The following is a 22,195-nucleotide window of genomic DNA, read 5'->3' as shown; positions in this document are numbered from 1 at the left end:
TCCAAGCCAGTTGGTTAATGGCTTCTATAATACTTTCAAAGCAGGAGGTAGATTTTTCTTGGTTTGCTGTTATTGCTGCTTTGTTGTTGTTGCTGTCTTTTCTGATTTATGGTTTTTTAAAATCTCAACTCTGATGCCTTGCAGTAATAACCACCCCACACACACACACAGTTGCTTTATAAGTGCAGAATGCAAAATTTAGAGTTTTTCTTTGATCCTATGTAAACCTAGCAATGTGATAGCAAGATGACCTGGCCCATGGCATGTCTCAGAAAGCTAGAAATTGGTGTTATAGTCTCTTATTGGAAGGCAGAGAAGAAGCATTAATGTGTGATCAATGCTGAAGATAATTACAGTATTTACGAAAACTTGGGAAATTATCTGAACAAACTATGACTTCTTCAAAATTCACCCCCTGTGATTCTTTAGACTCTTCAGTAGAGATGAAAGTTCCTGGATCTTACTTAACATGTGAGAGAAAAGAGTAATGAGTGATGACATTTTGAGTGCTCCAGCTCTTCCACCATGCCAGCTGCCCCTGTCTCTGAATGGCTATAGTCCCATGAGGTCAAATATGTTGCTCACCCTCTAGTCCCTGCCTTGTGCTTGGAGCCCTAGTGGTGCATGGTGACTAACTGGCTGATACTCAGATCCTGTAGGAACTGGAAGTAAGGGAGAGGAGCTATTCACCTCTTGGCATCCAACTCACATATTTATTGGGATAGAACCATGTGTTATGATTCAGTTCACCTGCAGTAGCTGAGGTGTAAGAACCTCTGACTCCTACATGCAAGGACTGGGTCATATCTTCAGACATGTATTAATATATACATGCAGAAATACAGAAAAGGGTGAAGAGAGGCTCTCTTCTGGTGATGTGAGATTATGGGAGGTTCAGACTTGCCCTGGATTTTTCCAAACCCTCCAAATCCAAACTGGGCTTGGACCCTGCAACCTATTCTTCCCACAAGGTGAAATCCCCAAATGGCCCTTGAATAAGCCCCAGCTCCATCTTTCCAAATTCATCCGTGTCAGATACCTGAGGAGTGCCAAGATTAGTATCTCGTTGTGGCTGAGCCAGCAGAGAGAGAAAGATTAAATATCCTGCTCATCTTCGTTGAAAAGGAGACTGTCTCACTGTTGTCTACCAGTCTTGATCCTTAAATATAGGCTGCACTGATCTTCACCGTTAGAATAATGCATCCATTCCAGAAGAGTGATGCCTTTGTATCACTTCTATTGTTACTGTTTTTATGTTTCTCTTATGCTTATGTTATTATTTTTATGGTACTCTTTTCAGAAAGGATTTACTCCCCTTCATGTGGCAGCAAAATATGGGAAGCTTGAAGTAGCCAATCTCCTGCTGCAGAAAAGTGCATCTCCAGATGCTGCTGGGAAGGTATGAGGTCATCGGCCAGCATCTGACAGGCCACTCCCATGATAACCACACTTGCTAATATTCACTGACAGCCACCTAAATGGTTAACTAATCCACATTTAAGCCTCATAGGATGAAGATCACTTCAGAAATAGGAGGTCCAAGTATTGTTGAAACTGGAATGTAAATTACACCTTGTGCTGTATCCAATCTAATCCCGTCTCCTAAGTCTAGGCCTCTGACGTTAAGTCATTTGACGCTTGTTGTTGTTTCTGCACGTGTTTTCAGAGCGGGCTAACGCCACTGCATGTAGCTGCACATTATGATAATCAGAAAGTGGCTCTTCTGCTTCTGGACCAAGGAGCCTCACCCCACGCGGCTGCAAAGGTACCTGTCATTCAACAGCATGAGGAGACTGATAAAGCGTCCTCCAGTCTCCCTATGTATATTTACTTCGGCTTCATGTGGAGCACCCCCCTGGTTGAGGCACCACTTAACGATCATGGAAATATAAGCGGCCTTAGGAAATCTGTGCCTTCAGCTATTTACTCAACTCATGTGGTAGATGCTCAATAAATATTTACTTGTCCACTGTTATTTCTTGAAAATCTAGGACATTCTAGAGCCTGGGGAAAATTCAGGAAAAAAAAGTTGAAGTCCTCTTTAGCCAGATTAAAAACATAAATGCAGCTTGAGGGAGTAAGACAGTTCTCATTTGTCAAAGTTATAAAATATGTGTTAAATTTTCTGGCCGTAAAACATTGCCTTTGAGTGGTTTATGTGTGTTTAATAAGTTGGGAGGTTTTGCTTATGTGGTGTTATTACTGCTAAGGAGAATCTTTATTCTTTTTTCAATTGATTTTATTGAAATATAGTTGATTTACAATGTTGTGTTAATTTCTGCTGTGCAGCGAAGTGATTCAGTTATATAGATGTATACATTCTTTCTCATATTCTTTTCCATTATAGTTCATCACAGGATATTGAATATAGAACGCTATGCTATGCAGTTAGAGAATCTTTATTCTTAGCATTAGGTCATTTTTCACCAGTAGACAACAGAGATTTCTCATAAAAGAGATACTTAGAGTGAATGGCTTTCTTCTGACTCTGGTATTCTAATTTGAGAGGCAAATCATAAAGAGTTTGTTTAAAGATAGGTTAATATAGTTTGAGGACAGGAGGAGAAGGGGATGACAGAGGATGAGATGGTTAGATGGCATCACCGACTCAATGGACAAGAGTTTGAGTGAACTCCGGGAGTTGTTGATGGACAGGAAGGCCTGGCGTGCTGCGGTTCACGGGGTCGCACAGAGTCGGACACGACTGAGCGACTGAACTGAACTGAATATAGTTGTTGTTGTTCCGTTGCTCAGTCATGTCCTACTCTTTGCGACCCCATGGGCTGCAGCACGCCAGGCTTCCCTGTCCTTCACCATCTCCCAGAGCTTGCTCAAACTCAGGTCCATTGAGTTGGAGATGCCGTCCAAATGTCTTATCCTCTGTCGTCCCCTTCTCCTCCTGCCTTCAATCTTTCCCAGCATCAGGGTCTTTTCTAATGAGTCAGTTCTTCGCATTGGATGGCCAAAGTACTACAGCTTTGGCTTCAGCATCAGTCCTTCCAATGAATATTCAGGACTCATCTCCTTTAGGATTGACTGGTTTGACCTCCTTGCAGTCCAAGGGACTCTCAAAAGTCTTCTCCAACACCACACAGTTCAAAAGCATCAATTCTTTGGTGCTCAGGCTTCTTTATGATCCAACTCTCACATCCGTACATGACCACTGGAAAAAACGTAACTTTGACTATATGGCTCTTTGTTGGCAAAGAGGTGTCTCTGCTTTTTAGTATGCTGTCTGTGTTTGTCATAGCTTTTCTTCCAAGGAGCAAAGATCTTTTCATTTCACTGTTGCTGAGCAGATGGCTATGATCAGAGAACACTAGAATGATATGGACCACAATTTTAAAGCTGTGCCATTCTTTTCCTAAATACTGTTGGTTGAAGGAATGTTGAGCATCCTTCAGGCTTTTTATATTTGTTATACTCTTCTATTTGGGGGCAGCTATAGTGTTCTCCTTTAAGCTGAGTGTCTAGATCACATCTCTTGTGCACACAAATCAAAGAACTTGAGCTGTTATAGATTACTTTGGATACTTTCAGAGAGAAAGTATTCACGTGTTTTCTCCATTTCTCCAAATGCAATCTTTGGCATGTATTTCTCTTCAGAACTTCTTTTCCTGTACTTCTCAGTCACCTCTTGCCCCATCCTCTTCAGAATTGTACCCAGTGAACTCTACAATTCAAAATCAAGCCCCCAAACTTCTTTTCATTTGAGTGGCTTTTTCCCATAATTTCTAACTCTGATGTTCTATCATAAAGCCATGAAAAGCAGCATTATTCACAGTAGCCAAAAGGTAGAAGCATCCAAGTCTCCATGGTAGGATAAAATGTATATACATGCAATGGAATGTTATTCAGTGTTAAGAAGGAAGGGACTTCTGACACATGCTGCAACATGAATGAACCTCAGAGATACTGTTGTTGTTTAGCCACTAAGTCATGCCTGACTCTTTGCAACCCCATGGACTGTAGACCACCAGGCTCCTCTGCCCAGGGTATTTCCTAGGTAAGAATACCGGAGTGGGTTGCCATTTCCTCCTCTAGGGTATCTTCCCGACCCAGGGATCGAACCCACATCTCCTGCATTGGCAGGCGGATTCTTTACTGGTGGGCCCACAGGGAAGCCTCAGAGATATGCTGAGTGAAATAAGCCAGACACAGCAAAGGACAAACACTATGATTTCATGTAAAAATGGAAAGTAGAATGCTGGTTGCCAGGGGCTGAGTAGAGGGAGGACTGGGAAGTTAGTGTTTAGTGGGTGGAGTTTCAGTTTAGAGACGGATAGTGAATGGAGAACAATATGAATGTACTTAATGCCATTGACTACATGCTTGAAAATCGTTACAATGGTAAGTGTTATGTAATGTATATTTTACCACAATTTTTAAAACAAGAAAAATTTACAATGAAATTTGATAGCTGTCTATTTCACTTGTTTATTTCCATAAGTTTTTGAACCTGGACCATTTTTCTTTTAAATACTCTCAGGTTTGTGGTAGACAACCAGTAAATAATTAATAAGTGAGCTATTCATTCCCCACATGAGAGCAATAATCTTGTCACAACTAGTGCTAAGCAGTTTAGAATTGAAAGAAGGCATAAGTAATAACTAAAGCAAAATGAGTCCCATCCATCTTTCCATCCACAAGTAACTCTTAAACAGGTCAATAGTTGATATATTTCATTTCCAGTTGATTTCCAGCTTTGTGTTTGTCCAACAAGACTTCTTGTTTCCCTATCTGCACAATATCTTTAACAAAGAGTAGAAAAGCAGTTCTTTAATTCCTTCTAACAGCCCTTTCGGAGAAGGCAATGCCACCCAACTCCAGTACTCTTGCCTGGAAAATCCCATGGGCAGAGGAGCCTGGTGGGCTGCAGTCCATGGGGTCGCTAAGAGTCAGACACGACTGAGCGATTTCACTTTTACTTTTCACTTTTATGCATTGGAGAAGGAAATGGCAACCCACTCCAGCGTTCTTGCCTGGAAAATCCCAGGGACAGGGGAGCCTGGTGGCTGCTGTCTATGGGGTCACACAGAGTTGGACACGACTGAAGCGACTTAGCAGAAGCAGCAACAGCAACAGCTCTTTAGCCTTAGGCATATCTTTTATAGCCAGCTGAGCACAGGCTTTCCCAACAGGACATTCATTCTCTTTCCCATAGCTGTGACAGCCTCTGAAATGCCATCTCTTTTGCTTGTCCAACCATCCCTACTTTCTGAGACAGTGATCCTGTTCTGAAGGTTTTTCTAGACTTTGATCCTGAGTAAAAGCCAGTTCTATCAGTTAGGATTTGGTTCACTTGCTAGAAAAAAAGACCTAGCTACAGTGGTTTAAACTCATGAGGTTCTATTTTTCTTTTGTCATATACAATCTGCTGCTGCTGCTGTTGCTTCAGTCGTGTCCGACTCCGTGCGACCCCATAGACGGCAGCCCACCAGGCTCCTCCATCCCTGGGATTCTCCAGGCAAATCTGGAGGGAGGCAATTATTGATGCTAGTTCAGAGTTTTCAGAGGGTTGAAGATTCTTCAATTTGATTCTTTTTTTTGGTCTGTCTTCCAGATATTGTCACTCATGCTGCCAGGTCCCCTTTTCAAGCAAAAGGCAGTAAAGATAGATAACAGGGCATTCTCAGCAGCTCCACATTTCTCCTTACATTTCATTGGCTACTTCTTTCTGCAAGGGAAGCTGGGAAATGTAGTTTTCAGCTGGATACACAGCAAAGGTTATTTTATTAAGGAAGGAGGGAGAATGGATATAGGGGAGGTAAATAGCCTCCATTAGGGAGGCTGCAGCATTTCTAAATTTAAGCACTGCTGAGGAGGGAGGGACAAAAACTCAACAGAGCCAGTCATGCAGATGGATATGACCGTGGTGACTTCCATGAAACTTCCACAGTTTACATCCGCATTGCACAGATGGTTTTCAGAGAATATGATGTGTTCTTTTTGCCCTTTCTTTTGTAGAATTACTGACATATTTTCTTAGTCATACATGTCCTAGAAATACAATGTGACTCTAGGTAATGGAGGACAAAGGGGGTGGCTGAAAAACTAGATTGGTTCCTCTAATCCATTTTATCCAGATCTATATCCTGAGGCAGGACATTGTGCTGGAAAGAGGATTGGCTTGAGTTCAGGTGTAACCTGGACACAGATTGTGGAAGGTCTGGTGAGCTGTAACTTACTATTGGTGAGATTTCTCTTTCATAAAATGTGCAGTATAACTACTGACATGGATCAGAAGAGGCTGTGAAAATTTGGGGGGAATATATAAAGTATAGTGCTAAACTCACTCTAGTACTCATGCCTGGAAAATCCTCATGGACAGAGGAGCGTGGACAGAGTCCATGGGGTCGCAAAGAGTCCGTCATGACTGAAGTGACTGAGCAGCAGCAGCAGCAGCAGCAGCAGCAGTGCTAAATACGTTACTTCACTTATAATTTATATTTACATTTGCTCTTGTTTTTATCTTGAAATGCAAAAGGATACATGGCATGCACTTTGTCCTCTGCATCAAGAAGGAAAAAGTAGTAAGATTATTCCTTAGTTCAACCTCCCACTGTTTTATATCTCTTCTGATAAATGTATTTGTCTCCTTTAGTATGACAAATAAGAATCCTTTGTTTCTAGAAATTAGAAAGAGCTTAAGGAATTTAGAAATTTTTATTATAGATCCCAAGATTAATTACTTGTTTATCATTTGAAATATTTCTTAAGTCTTTCTGAGATGAACTGTCCATTCTAAAATAATACCCTCAATTATTTTTCCCTTGCTTTATACTTTTGTTTGTATCTCTGATAAGGAGCTCAGGATAAACCCCTCAGTAATAATGAATAACTTGTCTAGAATTGGTGTATATTACAGAGACACCAGAGCCTCTGTTTTATTTAAGAGCGTATGATTTTCTTTTTTTTTTTTTTTTGGTAGAGTTAAAAGTAATCAAGAGGATTATCACAATCGCCAGTAGAGGTGAAGCTGAACTAGAAGGTTATGTCAGTAGCAAAAGCAAAAAGAGATAAGATGCATGGTTGGAAGCTGGACCCTGACTTTATCTGTGCTTACCACTCTAGTTAGCTAGTGTTAGAGTCTTGACTAATCAAGTTTCCTAGCACTGCTTTGTGAATCTTCCCTTTTCTTCAGGGATGGGGAGGGTAGTAAAACAGCTCACCCCTTCCTGTCACTCACTGTAGAGTTGGGCTCAGTCCAGAGCTCTGCGTTCGGCTCTGAAGACGATCTCTTTAGGGTGTGTCTGAGCAGAGGGCCAAATGCTTCTCAGGTCAGCTGGGGTTTCCAGATGGCAACAGATCAAAACTAAAAATAGGGATATAAGATCTTCTACCCTGACCCATCCATCCCACTTGGCAGAGGGTGGTTTCAGAAGAGTCTGGAAGTGGCATTTCCACTTCCCGGTTGATATCAGTTGATAACCAACGGCCTAAATCTTCTGCAGTTGATTATTGAAAGAATGTTTGTCAAGTGAAAAATGCTATCACACTAGAAGAAACCAATGACATAAATATGAGGGTTAATTGTAGTAGACTAGCCGACCCGTGATCCAGCAGCTCCCACTGCCCTCTGAGTTGTTTCTGAACCGTCCATGTGGCTTGGAAAGATTGTGACTGGTCTGTGGGCCAGATTTGGATCATATTCTCAAATAGAAATTCTCTTTGTATTGTATAAGTTCCAATTATTCTTTTTTTCTTTTTCTGTTTTCTTTCTCTAAATCCTCTTTTCTATATCAAAAAAAAAAATTCTAATTTTTCATTGGCATGTTTTATATAATCAGATTCGGGCCTGTGTCAAAATGTAATCTGTTTCACTTCAATGACTGAGAGGCAGGAGCATTCCATAAGGCTGAGGACCGTTCTTTATTAGGACAGAGGACTCTGAGGGCTGTTGAGGTAGCTTATGAACAATTTGGTAAAGGAATTTTGGTTCCTTCCACCTCTGAGCATCAGGGATCAACCAAGAGAAGGAGGCCAGGGTGTTTTGAAAGCTCTAATAAACTTCACTCAAGTCAAAGGATTTGCCATCACCACCAGGCACTGGAGATACAAAGACAAGTTTGGAACAACACTTGCTCTCAACAAATTTGCCTTTTAGTAGAAGGAGACAGATGCATGAGGAAGAGTACCACTAAATATATCCAGGATTTAGACTGGAGTCAGTCAAGTGGGGGGCAGGTATAAGAGGTGAAGGGGAGGTAAAACACTTCATGGGGGTGTGACCCTTGAGCTGAACCTTCAACTGAAAGATGTTGGCCCCTGGGGCATGTTGTGTTGGAGAAAAGAATCCTTTATAGGGTAAAGCAAGACAGAACCAAGAGCCATATGTTGTTTTGGGGACCTAAACATCTGAAGCATGATGGAAACTGGAGTTTCATAAAGGAGGCCATCAGAGGGGCAAATGAGAGTAGACTACAGTATCTTGTCTACTCTAAAAATAGAAAATTTCAACATGTAAGCAATAGACTACTGAAGGGATTTTAAAGGTAGGATGATGGCCCCTGCTACAGGGGCACCATTTGTTTTCAGTTGGGTTTTTCTGTCATTGATACATAAGGCAAATAATTATTGAGCACCTACATGCTGCCCATGCGAGGGATTGCCATCTCCCATTTATAAAACCACTGGTTCTCTGACTCTTGAACTAAACTGTCTGTAGAATGTTTTCCCTATTTAGATATGCGGGCAACACGAGGGAACTACATTAATAACACTTCTTGATTTCTCAGTGTTGGCTTACTCGATCATGATTTTTTAAACGATCAAAGAAAATCATTAGAAAGGGAAAATTTGAAAATGCAGTGCACGCATTTTTATGTCATGATTGGACATGTGACCAAGTGATTTGTGTTGACAGAATGGTTATACGCCACTGCACATCGCTGCCAAAAAGAACCAGATGGACATAGCGACGACTCTGCTGGAATATGGTGCTGATGCAAATGCAGTTACCCGGCAAGGAATTGCTTCTGTCCATCTTGCAGCTCAGGAAGGACATGTGGACATGGTGTCACTGCTCCTCAGCAGAAATGCTAATGTGAACTTGAGCAATAAGGTAACCTTTTTTTTTTTCTCTGCAAAGCATACCATGCAATGAAACCTCACCTCCAGAAAGATCACTAAGAAATCATGAAAAATTCAAGTCAAGTAGAATGTGGAAAGTGTAGTATGCACAAAGATATTTACCAAAATGTTATTTATCATAGAAAAACTTGAAAAAAATGTCTTTAAACAATAAGAGAATGCTGTCAGTAATTGCAAAGTCATATAGGTGAGCATATATGCTATAGCCATAAAAAATGAGGTCCATAAAATTTTTCTAATAATGTGAAGTTTTGTTATAATATTAAGTCAAAGGGCAACATTGTGACCTCACCAGAATACAGTAAATAAGAAGCTATAAGCTGTAAATTACAAGTTGTAAGGTGAAACATTTGAGGGGTACCTATTCCTTGCTTGTCCTAGTTTTAAGTCTTAGGTTACAAAAAGAAATTAGGAGCAGGTCTGCCTTCAGAAAGTTCATTTTAGTAACAGAAATTTAGAGTAGCTCTTTTATTCAGTAGATCGAAAAGTTAGTCTTTGTAGGTAAATTGGCAGTTCCAGGCAACCCTTTAAGTCTCTGTTCCTCAAAGTCTTTAGATTCCCCACCCTTGCATTTGACTCTCCTTGGTTAGTAAAAAGGTTTGTGAAAAGTCCAGCCCACAGTTAGCAGGAATGAGGTTACAGCCTCTCACTGTGTTATCAGAGAATTTGGTTATGTTGACCTGCTTATTAATACCTGAGTCTGAGATTTACCCAGAATTCCAGACCCATGTTCCTAAGTCTTCAGATGGAACAGAAATCTGCAAGAGTTTCCTCAAATACCCGATAATCGAAACTCCCTGACATTTAGCTTCTCCTCTACAGGATGGTGACGTCACAGCTGTGACATTTCTCAGCCATAGCTCAAATATTGGAGGAGAGTTTCAACATAACAGTAGTTTTATGGCAATGAGTCATAAGGAGTTTTAATATTTGAATATATGTGGCCTATACTTTGTAATTGTGGAGGCTTTGAATCTCCTGGGTATGAATCCTAAATCTGACTTCTGCTTGATGTATAACTTGATTGGACAAGTCATGTGACATCTCCGAGCCTTAGTTCTGTCCTCTAATAAACAGTGCCCACAATATTTACTTCCTAGAAATGTCATGAAGGTGAACTGAGATAACATTTAGTACCTTCTTCTAAGTAGAAAAAGAATAATTGTCTTAATTTTAGACTTTTTACAGTTTGGGGGAAAGGTTATGCACTAATCTTAATCACCAAGGCGATTTAACAAATTCTATAAATGAAAAGACATACATAAGTAAATGGAAACCTTTTCTCACTTTTCGTATCTTAAAAATACTTTGTGATCATTGCAGAACAAACACAATTTTCTTTTTTTTTTTCTCCTGGTTTACTGATTTTCTTTTCTTATATCTTTCTTTTCAAACCTTTCTTTTGGGATGTGTGTCCTAGCATTAATGGGAATCACAAAGCAATTTCAAATAGTCATTATAATCAGTGTTGGTTTGAGCTGTTGAATTTCTAAGGTTCATCTACTAACGTACAAACCAGATTTATAATAGTCTGTTGTAAAATTCTACTTGTCTGAGTGAGATGGAGGACCTGGTGTTCTCAGATTGAAGTGCCTTCTGGCTTCCATTAGTATATGTTTTCTTAGAAGCCCAGAATATTATCTTGTTAAGTCTCCCAGAGACAATATAGGCCTGAGCAATTAGTTAACAAGTGAACACTTTCCATAGGTTTGACACCAATGTATAGTGTAACTAACTTTTTTTTCTTTTTAAATTCCGTTAGCCAACCAGTTGTTTTATATATATATATAGCATTGAATTCATCTTAAAACCATTTTTATTTTTAAAAATTTAGACTGAGAATCCTTTAGAAAGAATTCCTTGGTGTCTGCTTCGGTAGACTGAACATTAGCAAGGGAATTCTCAGGACCAAAAGGCAGAGCAAACCAAGGAAAGCTGGAAGTGTCCAACCGCCTTCCTGAATAAACCCTGCCTAAGCAATATACCGCCAAGGAAAGTTTCTGGGTTTCCTTCAGCGCATGGTACTTACAGAACTTTTAAGAACTTCACAATTCCTAGAAATGGTCTAATACAAAAGTATTTATAAGTCTTTGCTTCCTTTCTCTTCATTTTCTGTATCAAGTGTAAGTTATGGTGTAAAAGTAGAGAATCAGTAGAATTCTATTACTCAAGAAGAATTCTGACAGGCTTTCCGTCTGTTTTTCTTGAGTTTCCAAGTGTTAGACATCAGTTATTGCCCGTCCACCCCGCCCTCCTCATCCTACCTCCCCGTTTCACTCTAGCCTTTATTTCCTTGCTAAACAATGAATATTGAGGGACTTCTCTGGCAATCCATTCGTTGAGACTTTGCTTTTCACTGCAGGGGGTCCAGGTTTGATGCCTGGTCGGGGACCTAAGATCCCATGTGCCTCATGAGGGAAAAACTAAAACATAAAACAGAAGCAATAGTGTAACAAATTCAATAAAGACTTTAAAAATGGTGCATGTCAAAAAAAAATCTTTAAAAATATGAATATTAAAAGATTTAGCTTCTGTGAAAAGTTACATTGAACTAAACCCTCAATTGTTTTCAACTTATTTCTTTTCTTACTATTCACCAGCAGTTCTCAGATGTTAAGAAAAAAGAACCATGAATCTAAGTTCCTGCTGCAGTGCTACTGTTTAATTGGATTCCATTTTGCTTTTGACATTTTCCCACATGAATTTTGAAGACCACAAGTAGCTGCACTTCTTTACACAGCTAATAGACTATGAAATGAAGCTATTGCTATCCCAAGTTTATTTTATTTAAAATAAAATGTATTATTTTTAACAAATGCCATTTAAAACATGAGCTGTGGTCAAAACTGTATGAAAGATTAACAGACAACTTCTGAACTCAAATAGGGCTGTTTTAACCATCACATTAAAAAAAAATCGTGAATACAAAAATGATCTTTCTTTATTTAATTTATCCTATTTTATCAAAAGCTGTTTGCTTTTTCCTCTGACTTAATTAGAGGATGGATTAAATGCTATTATATAGACACTTTAATCCTTGGTTATACATTAAAGGTACAGCAGTTGCCTCAACAAGCCTACAGTGGTTTGAGGAAGACAGACCAGAAAAGAGTTTTAATGTGGGATTATGATGATCTCAATAGAAGTGAGCACACAGAGGGTTTGCACATAAATAGTAACAATGAGGCCCTTTTCGAGATGAGGGGAGAGGGAGACAAGCCCGGAAAGCTAGAGGTGACTCTGTGCCAAAGGTGGAGTAGGTCATCCCCGGGGCAGCATGAACGTTCATGGGGAAACAGCATAGAGTAGAGCACAGGCCAGAATACCTTCCCCAACCATGCTGAAAACCACTCCGCAAAGTTCTCCAGAAGCTTGAGAAAGTCTCACACTTAGAAGGGGGGGACTGTGACACTTTGACAAAATGTTATAGCTGAAAATATCTGTTGCCTCTAAAGTGGAACATGGAACATTGTTCTATGATTATGTCAGTGTTTGGGTGGTGCCAGTTTTGGCCCCAGGCTTATTTTTCTTGGATTTCAAGTGAAGGCACCACTCCTCCTTTTTCTATTTCCTCTTTATTCAGTTTGGGGGAGCTTCTTCCGAAAGTCTGTAAACAGACTCAGAAAGTCTGGAGTGAGTGACTCTTCTGAGTCCTGTTGTGTGTTTCATAGAATAGCAGCCCTTAAATAAATCGTGTCGTGTGCCCTTCCTGATGCTGCATTTGGCTCTCTCCTTTCCCCTGACAAATGGGACAGGCTGATGGTCTTGCTGCACAGATGCTGGCGGAGGAGAAAGAAGGCCTCCAGGACTTAAAACATTAACCTCTAGGACTTCCCTGGCATTCCAGTTGTTAAGACTCTGAGCTTCCACTGCAGCGGGCACGGGTTTGATCCCTAGTTGGGAAACCAAGATCCCACATGCTACAAGGCACAATCAAATAATTTTTTTTTAATTTATATTTAAAACATGTGCCAGCAGATCTTGTCTGGTGAGGTATTTTAGGAAAAAAAAAAAAAAAGTAACTTCTGTGTTCATTATGGATGAAAGAAAAGAATCTGGAAGCACTTAAACCAGCTTCAGATCAGATCAGTCGCTCAGTCGTATCCGACTCTTTGCGACCCCATGAATCGCAGCACGCTAGGCCTCCCTGTCCATCACAAACTCCCAGAGTTCACTCAGACTCACATCCATCGAGTCAGTGATGCCATCCAGCCATCTCATCCTCTGTCGTCCCCTTCTCCTCCTGCCCCCAATCCCTCCCAGCATCAGAGTCTTTTCCAATAAGTCAACTCTTTGCATGAGGTGGCCAAAGTACTGGACTTTCAGCTTCAGCATCATTCCTTCCAAAGAAATCCCAGGGCTGATCTCCTTTAGAATGGACTGGTTGGATCTCCTTGCAGTCCAAGGGACTCTCAAGAGTCTTCTCCAACACCACAGTTCAAAAGCATCAATTCTTCAGTGCTCAGCCTTCTTCACAGTCCAACTTCTCACATCCATACATGACCACCGGAAAAACCATAGCCTTGACTAGACGGACCTTTGTTGGCAAAGTAATGTCTCTGCTTTTCAATATGCTATCTAGGTTGGTCATAACTTTTCTTCCAAGGAGTAAGTGTCTTTTAATTTCATGGCTGCAGTCACCATCTGTAGTGATTTTGGAGCCCAGAAAAATAAAGTCTGACACTGTTTCCACTGTTTCCCCATCTATTTCCCATGACGTGATGGGACCGGATGCCATGATCTTCGTTTTCTGAATGTTGAGCTTTAAGCCAACTTTTTCACTCCCCACTTTCACCTTCATCAAGAGGCTTTTGAGTTCCTCTTCACTTTCTGCCATAAGGGTGGTGTCATCTGCATATCTGAGGTGATTGATATTTCTCCCGGCAATCTTGATTCCAGTTTGTGTTTCTTCCAGTCCAGCATTTCTCATGATGTACTCTGCATAAGCCAGCTTACTTTCTCTTAAATATTATTTATGAAAAAATGCAGCTACAGAAGATTTCTATTCAGAGTACAGTCTTAGTGATTTTTTTCTTGGCCATTGGAATAACCACGTAGCCTGTCCATTCTGTGGTAGAGTCCATTTCAAATACCCAGTCTCATAAAATGATCTTGAAATTCTCATGAGATTGACTTCACATTACATATTAAATTCTCATGAAATAGACTTCATATTACATTTCACAGACCATCTTTCCTACCCAGAAGCAACATATAGAAAATGTTTTCCAGCCTTGTATTTTAACATTTAATGGAGAAAATGTTATCATCATGTGTCAGTAACAGTTTATAAACAATTTTTATTTTAATTTTTGCTAAAGCTAGTATCACTAGTAATGCATTAAAACTCTTGCATAATTTGAGTTTTAAAAGTCTCTATTTTTTAAAAAAGCTAACACTGAAGTACATAAGAGGAAAATGATATAATGTCTGGAATTTGCTTTAAAATACTTCCACAAAGAAAAGAACATACAGGAAGTAGGGTTGGATGAAGCAAGCAGAGGAAAAACTTGATAATTGCTGCATCTGTGATCAGTACACAAGGTTCAGCCTAATCCCTCCACTTTTAAGGATGTTTGAAATTTTTCAGTAAGCCTGCAATAACAATGTTGTCACATGCTAATATATAAACTTACTTTATAAAATTTTTTAACATAAAAATTCTAGGTTCACTCTTCTTAAAGTCATAAATTGTTTCTCTAATATGCTTCTATGTCAACCATCCCTCATGTAAGATGACCACTTTGGTATTTTGCAGAGTGGCCTGGCCCCACTCCATTTGGCTGCGCAAGAAGACAGAGTGAATGTGGCCGAAGTCCTTGTAAACCAGGGGGCACATGTGGACGCCCAGACAAAGGTACACAAAAAGACTGTGCCCATCGGGAGCGTATCTGTACGAGGGACACCAGAGTCGTTGGTTGTGGTGTCCCATGCTCTTCTACCTTTCATGGCCTGAATATGTGGCTATTATGTTGATGCCTCCTGTGTTAACACAGTTTATTGACCTTTGTTACAGCATATTGACCCTTCAAGGTCAGAGTGTGAAAGCTTATACCTTTCTTAGTTGTTGTTGTTTTTTTTTTTTTAACTTTACAATATTGCATTGGTTTTGCCATATATCTAAATGAATCCGCCACAGGTATACATGTGTTCCCCATCCTGAACCCTCCTCTCTCCTCCCTCCCCATACCATCCCTCTGGGTCATCCCAGTGCACCAGCCCCAAGCATCCAGTATCGTGCATCGAACCTGGACTGGCGACTCGTTTCATATATGATATTATACATATTTAAATGCCATTCTCCCAAATCAACCCACCCTCTCCCTCTCCCACAGAGTCCAAAAGACTGTTCTATACATCAGTGTCTCTTTTGCTGTCTCGCATACAGGGTTATTGTTACCATCTTTCTAAATTCCATATATATGCGTTAGTATACTGTATTGGTGTTTTTCTTTCTGGTTTTTATGACTGAGCTTAAAAATGCATTTAGAAAAATTTGTCAGTCAGTAATTGATGACCTCTTACTTTGTTCAGGCATAGTCTATGGATGAGGTTACATTAAGTTTTACTCAATTACTACTCACTTGCTAAATTCTTTATGGTGTGTCTGATTGCTAGCAACTCCCCTGTCTCTCTCAGCCAAAATAGTTATCTTTTCAAAAACAAATTTCTCATTCATCTCAGAAAATGCCACAATTTCAGACTCATAGAAGATGAGTGGATATTTTGTGTCATCATCAAAGATAGGACTTGATATTAATCCTTCTCTGATCATTTTTTTCATTGCTTAAGTTTGTTACTCTGCATATCAAACCTGTTTTACCTACTTCTTTCTGAGTGTCACATGTTTGACACAAACATAAATACGTGTTAAATATTGTATTGTGCATATGAACATTTTGGGGTATAATATAGATTGATTCTGAGGTGTGTGAACAGATATTGAAGACATTGATAACATAGAAGGATCACTGGGAATTAGCCAGGTAAACAAGTATTGCAGATGTCAGGATCAGTCTGGATTTATGGGACAAGCACAGGGAGCAGCCCTGAGTAGACTGTGCCCTTTGCACTGTGTTCTTGCTATGGCTGTTACTTCTCCACCCACACCTTTTCTTTCTCCAACAATGGAATTTTATTCCACTCATATACATGCAACATTTGTTAAGATATTATTTCTATCAGAAGTAGAATATTATCTTTGGGATCAACAGGTGCAGTTTTCCTACTCTTATATTTAAATAAATCTCATGTATGAATTAAATTCATACTTACAGCCTTGACTTTAGGGTTTTGATTTAGACTGTGCCTTCTAAAAGATAAAACATTATTACAATACTGCTTCCAGTAATTTTGTTCATACTTACAAAGTATTGCATTTAACAGCAAAGTTGAAAAATCGACAGCTGCATCAGCACAAGAAAATATAGGAACTATACAAGAAAAAATTGCCATCTTCACTTAACATACATATTTAAGATTAAGAAAATGGACAGAAACATATGGCTACATACAAATGCAAAGTCTAGTGACTAAGAGACTGTGTGTACTAAAATATAAAGTGCAAATTGAGCCTATTATCCAAGAATTGAAATCTTAAGGCAAACCCAGAGCATGTGTATTTAGAACATCTTTGCAAGTTATATTTAGTTCTATTAGAAAGAAGCTGCCCAAAAGAGATATGACCAGGCAAGGTCCTTTATGCTTTTTAAATTCTTTGTTACTATAGTAAAGCAAATGTATTGATCTCTTCTCAGGGTAGTCCTAGATGTGACCTAGGCAGCTCCCCACACTCCAATTTCTGAATGCCTCGTGCCCTTGATGGCTCCTTGGCCTCTTTGGTAACCTAACTGCCCAGCTCTGTCTCCACTCTCTTTGCCTTCCAAACTTGTCATTCTAAAAAAACCTCCTTATCTTTAGCCCTGAATGCCTTCCTAGATAACTGATTATTTAACAAAGAAACCAATGAAGGCAACAGCAGTGACTGGATAGTTTCTTGTTACTTTTCATGAAAATATAAGCATTTAAATCTGAAAAAGTCAGACTGAATTTAGCTTATAGTCTTTATTTTGCTTGTATACTTTGATCAGAAAAGATATCTTTACTTTAGAAATGTACAACTTCACAGTAAGCAGATTCACCCTGTGTTGTTTTATTTACATACACACATGGCTTCCCAGGTGGCTCAGTGATAAAATATCCTCCTGCCAGTGCAAGAGACTCAGGAGAAGGGTGCTGTGAAGATCCCCTGGAGGAGGAAAGGGCAACCCGGTCCATGGATAATCCCAGGGACAGAGGAGTCTGCCGGGCTACAGTCCATGGGGTCAGAGAGTTGGACACAACTAAGCTGCTGAGTATGCACTTGCACACACAGACTTAAGCCGTTTTCTTTGATTCCCTATCCCTTTATAAGTTAAAACTTCTAGAAGGCAGTAATAGAGTTCTGTTTCTCAATACTTTATTGTCCCAACACATCCAACGTAGACACGAACACTCAGTCAGGGGTTAAAGCAGTGATTCTCAAGGGCGGATTGGCAGGAGGAGAGATGGTGCCGTGAACCTTCTGCTGCTGATTTGCATAAGCGATCCCACGGTTTAAGAGTCTCAGGTCTCTACCAGGGTTTCCCTCTAACCCAGCCCACTCAGGTCAGCCAGTAGTCATTTTTGTACTCAGTATAATATTTCTGAAGCATGTACCTTTTCCTGCCCTTTACACGTGGTGCACTTCAGAACGCATCTCTTGGGACTTCCCTGGTGGTCCAGTGAAGACCCCGCACTTCCGACTCAGGAGGCACAGGTTCGATCCCTGCTCAGGGAACTAAGATCCTGCATGCCTCAGAGTACAGCGAAAACAAACAAACGAAAACCCGGAAAGCATCTCTCAGCCTCTTGAAAAAAATGCCTTGTTTTTTTTTCTTCTCAGCAAAGATCACAGCACCAAAGAGAAAGGAGGCTGTGGTTGTCCCATAGTTGAGAAGGGCAGGAGTACAGAGAGATGTGTTGTTTGGACTTGTTTCTTAACCTTGTAAATAAGGATCTGATTACATCCCATGAACTTCCAAACTCTTCCTGGTAAAGATGACGTCCCCAACCAGCATACAGTTAGTTAAAATGTGTAGTACTGATTGATTCACTGGCTTAAGTTTTAAAATAATAATAATTAAATTATCAAGAGCTTTTCTCTGTTGTGGGGGAAAGACCGGAACACCCTGGTAACCCCCTGGGCAGCCTTCCCACTGGCCCTCTGACCCACCAAGCCTCCCCTTCACTTTGTATTTGAAGTTCATCAGATCATTTCAGACGAAGTTGTGCTGCTGGCCACAGGGTTTGCATGTTCAGTGTTGTTGAACTAAAATGAAGCCGCTTCTTTTGCTTTTTAAAAGGACAATCTCTGGAAGCATTTTATTTAGACCACCCCAAAACATACGGAAGCAATTGTAGTTCTAAGTGGGTGTGTTCACTGAGGAAGTGCAAGGAAGACCAAAGATGAACTCCGAGAGAACACAGTGTTGAGGGGGTGAGAAAACACTGGATTTCCTGCCCCCTCTTTCTCAAATGCTGTTGCACAGGAAGGCCCCTAACCACTGCTTGGTAAGATCTCATGCTCAGGCACCACGGATGAGAAAACCAGCCTGAATATTCCGTCTGCGCCTGTTTGCCCTTCCTACCCAAATACAACCTTTCAATATTGCCTCAAGGAGATGACTCCCTTCGGCTTGTAATGATGGGATATATAGGCAACAGAGAAAAAAGGAAGCACAGACTGCTCAGTTATCTGAACTGAGACTGTTTCTTAGTTGTTCAAAAAAAAGGAGGAGTTGCCCTTTGCAAAACATATTGCCACTAGTTGAAAGGAATTGCCCAAATCACATTTTTCTGGGCTTATTTGTGCAAGGTGCCACTTAACGTGGGAATTTTGTGACCCTCAGTGAATGGAGGAGCCTCAGTTTGGTTTCTCTGGATGCAAACTGAATCTTCCTGGCCATGCACTTATATTCTTAACAAAATAGTGTTTGTGGAACAGAAGCAGATCAGTATATTATAGCAGAGTGAACACGGGAGAGAAACTGTCCATTAAGATACTTAGAATGATCCAATATCTTTTAAAAATGTGATCAATACAATAGCAAAATAGTCATTGGAAACTGTTGTATCATAGCTTAGGCATGTTGACTGAAAACTTGAAGCATTCCTTTAAGCATTTAAAAGTTTGAAATATTTTCTGTAATTTTTGGCTTGGGAACAGTCATCTGTTACTCACGCTGGGAATATTACTTCAATCACTCAAGCGAATTGTAATGAGAACTGATAGGAGAAGACCTCCCTCTCCAAGTGGCATTCTGACTCTTAATGCAGCATCCCGAGTTCCTCAGTACCCAGAAAGAACCCCGCAGAGTAGGCAGGTGGATTCTGGTCTTCAAAGTGGGATCGTCACACATGAAGCGGCTTTAGGGGTTGTAAGTCAGACTCATCTATTTGTAGTTATGGTGAGCTTATCATCACGGTCTGATTAGTGTGGCTGCACTCACAGGTCAGTTCATGGAACAGAATCTAACCAGAGTCAGCTCTTTAGGGCAGTGCCTACTTTGAGAGGTTTCTTTACCTTCCACAGTCAGCTGTGTTCTGGGAACCCCTTTTTCAATTCAAATTTACCCATTTGCTGGAGTGTCTTAGTCAATTTGAGTTGCTATAACAAGAGTACGATAGCTTGGACAAACTTTGATTTCTCAGAGTTCTGGAGGTTGAGAAGTACAAGATCAAGATGCTGGTAGCAGATAGCCATCTTCTTATTGTATCCTTAGATGGCAGAGAGCAAAGAGAAGAGACAAAATCTCTCCTGTCTCTTCTTATAAGGGCACTAATCCCATTCATGAAGGCTCCACCCTCATGACCTAATTACCTCCCAAAGGCCCCATTTCTAAATACCATTCCTCTGGGGCTAGGATTTCAGCATACAAATTTTGGGGGATACAGACATTCAGTCTGTAGCACAGAGTCACCATAAAGATGCATTAATGCTATCACATATGAGATGCAGACCCTTAAAAATATGGACCCCTGACCCTTGCCTATTTAGAAATGTTATAAAAGGTCCGTGCTCTCCCTTTCAGTGATCTGGTGCTGCCAGTTTCATAGTAAACAGGGATTGGTTAAAGACACTGAAATTGTGTGGTGGAGTCTGTTACAATATGATCACCAAGGAAAAATACCTGGAATATCCTTAATTTAAAATATCTAGAATATATATACATATATGTATGTGTGTGTGTGTGTGTGTGTGTGTAGAGATACATACACATGTATACACACCTGATACATTTTTAAAATAACTATTTATTCACTTACTTTGGGCTGTACTGAGTCTTTGTTGTTGTGTGGGCTTTTCTCTAGTTGTGACAAGCAGGGGCCACTCTCTAGCTGCGGTGCATGGGCTTCTCATTGCAGCGGCTTCTCGTATTGCAGAGCGCGTGCTCTAGGGCACGTGGGCTTCCGTAGTTGTGGTGCATGGGCTCAGTAGCTGTAGCTCACTGGCTCTAGAGCACAGGCTCAGTAGTTGCGACACTCGGGCTTAGCTGCTCTGTGTCAGGTGGGATCTTCCTGGCTCAGGTATCGAACCCCTGTCTCCTGCATTGGCAGGTGGATTCTTTACCACTGAGCCACCATGGAGGCCCATGTTTTTTAATAGACAGAACTTATAGCCCCTCAGGGGTCAATGGATATTAATTTGGAGCAATGGAAACAATCCATTGCTTTGTCTAATGAGTGGTTTTCACGCTGTGGGGCTCTAGCTGTGTAGACAGGAGTCTTAACTAGAGCATCTATTCCTAGATCAAATTCATACATCTCAGATCTCCTGAACTCACTCACACTAGCTTCTCCTGCTTCTGTATTTCTGTCCTTCCTAGCTCTGTCATGCATTCTGATCATCATTTACTGCCTTCAGGATCATTTAGCCAGTTCATTATTTGTCTACTTTGTTTTTATGCTTCTAGAGAGTAGAGTATTGAATAAATGCTAGTCCAACTCTGTCCATTGAGCACTCTTCTGACCCTTTACAAGAAGCCACCAGAGACATCTGTCCAAGCTGTCTGTTGCTCCATCTTTTTGTACTATCTTGAAAAGTTGTTATGAGAATAAGATGAGCTAATGCTAGAGAGAGCACTTGGGGACATTTAATAACTATTTACATGTGAGGCGGTATTGTTATTTATACCTTAGACTAGCTCTGAGAATTGTCAAGGACACTTGTTTTTATACAGGGGGAAAAAAACGCTGCCTCCTTAAGAAAGGTTGAATAACATTTTTGCTTCTATTTAGGGTATCCGTTACTGAAAGTATACTAACGATGTTTCTTTAAAAAAAAAAATTATATATATATATAATTACAGATGGGATACACACCGCTACATGTAGGCTGCCACTATGGAAACATCAAGATTGTTAACTTCCTGCTCCAGCATTCTGCAAAAGTAAATGCCAAAACAAAGGTAAACTCCTTTCTCCTTTGTATCTACCAAGTTATTGATCTTGAATCTTGTATGGAAGGGAGTTAAGAGTCTTTTCTTCCATCTTCCTTCTACAGAATGGGTATACACCATTACACCAAGCAGCTCAACAGGGACACACCCATATAATCAATGTGTTGCTTCAAAACAATGCCTCCCCCAATGAACTCACTGTGGTAAGAGCAAAGGGTCAGCTGGGGGAAGGGGGGAGCTGGGCTGGGCTGCTCGTGTCGTCTTACATTTTTCATTGTGCATCAAGGCTGCTTTTTTACTTTCATTAGTAGGCATAAGCACAGCATTCAGTAGAATGAAGGGAAAAGAACCATAACTGTATTGTGGTGAGCTGTCCATAGACAGAGATGTGATTAGTGTTTCCCACTTAAAAAACTACAAACCCACTGCTGCCTAGTAGGAAGTACGTATGTAAGAAGCACGTTTGTTTCCTTGATTACTGAGAACATTACAAAGCCTCTCAGATTCCGTGTATAGCAACGCAGACTCTACTGTATGAGTAGAAACAGGTTGGGTGGCTCTTGTACAAGGTATATCTTTAATGAAACAGCATTTTGTGTGTGACAGTGGGCAAGGACTAGTGA

At 40.4% G+C, this 22,195-nt stretch overlaps 1 protein-coding gene across 2 annotated transcripts in view; it reads left to right on the top strand.

The window, feature by feature from the left end:
• The window catches only part of ANK3 (ankyrin 3), a 382,561-nt gene that overhangs the window by 212,916 nt on the left and 147,450 nt on the right, over positions 1 to 22,195 (top strand). For both annotated transcript variants that reach the window (XM_070781829.1, XM_070781830.1), the window contains exons 15-20: positions 1,301 to 1,399; positions 1,667 to 1,765; positions 8,867 to 9,064; positions 14,852 to 14,950; positions 21,483 to 21,581; positions 21,677 to 21,775. In XM_070781829.1, coding sequence (XP_070637930.1) covers positions 1,301 to 1,399; positions 1,667 to 1,765; positions 8,867 to 9,064; positions 14,852 to 14,950; positions 21,483 to 21,581; positions 21,677 to 21,775 — 693 coding nt within the window. The remainder of the gene's footprint in view (positions 1 to 1,300; positions 1,400 to 1,666; positions 1,766 to 8,866; positions 9,065 to 14,851; positions 14,951 to 21,482; positions 21,582 to 21,676; positions 21,776 to 22,195) is intronic.

This window comes from Bos indicus, chromosome 28 (genome assembly GCF_029378745.1).
Source record: "Bos indicus isolate NIAB-ARS_2022 breed Sahiwal x Tharparkar chromosome 28, NIAB-ARS_B.indTharparkar_mat_pri_1.0, whole genome shotgun sequence".
NCBI lineage: Eukaryota > Metazoa > Chordata > Mammalia > Artiodactyla > Bovidae > Bos > Bos indicus.
This window is presented reverse-complemented; position numbering and strand designations above follow the sequence as displayed.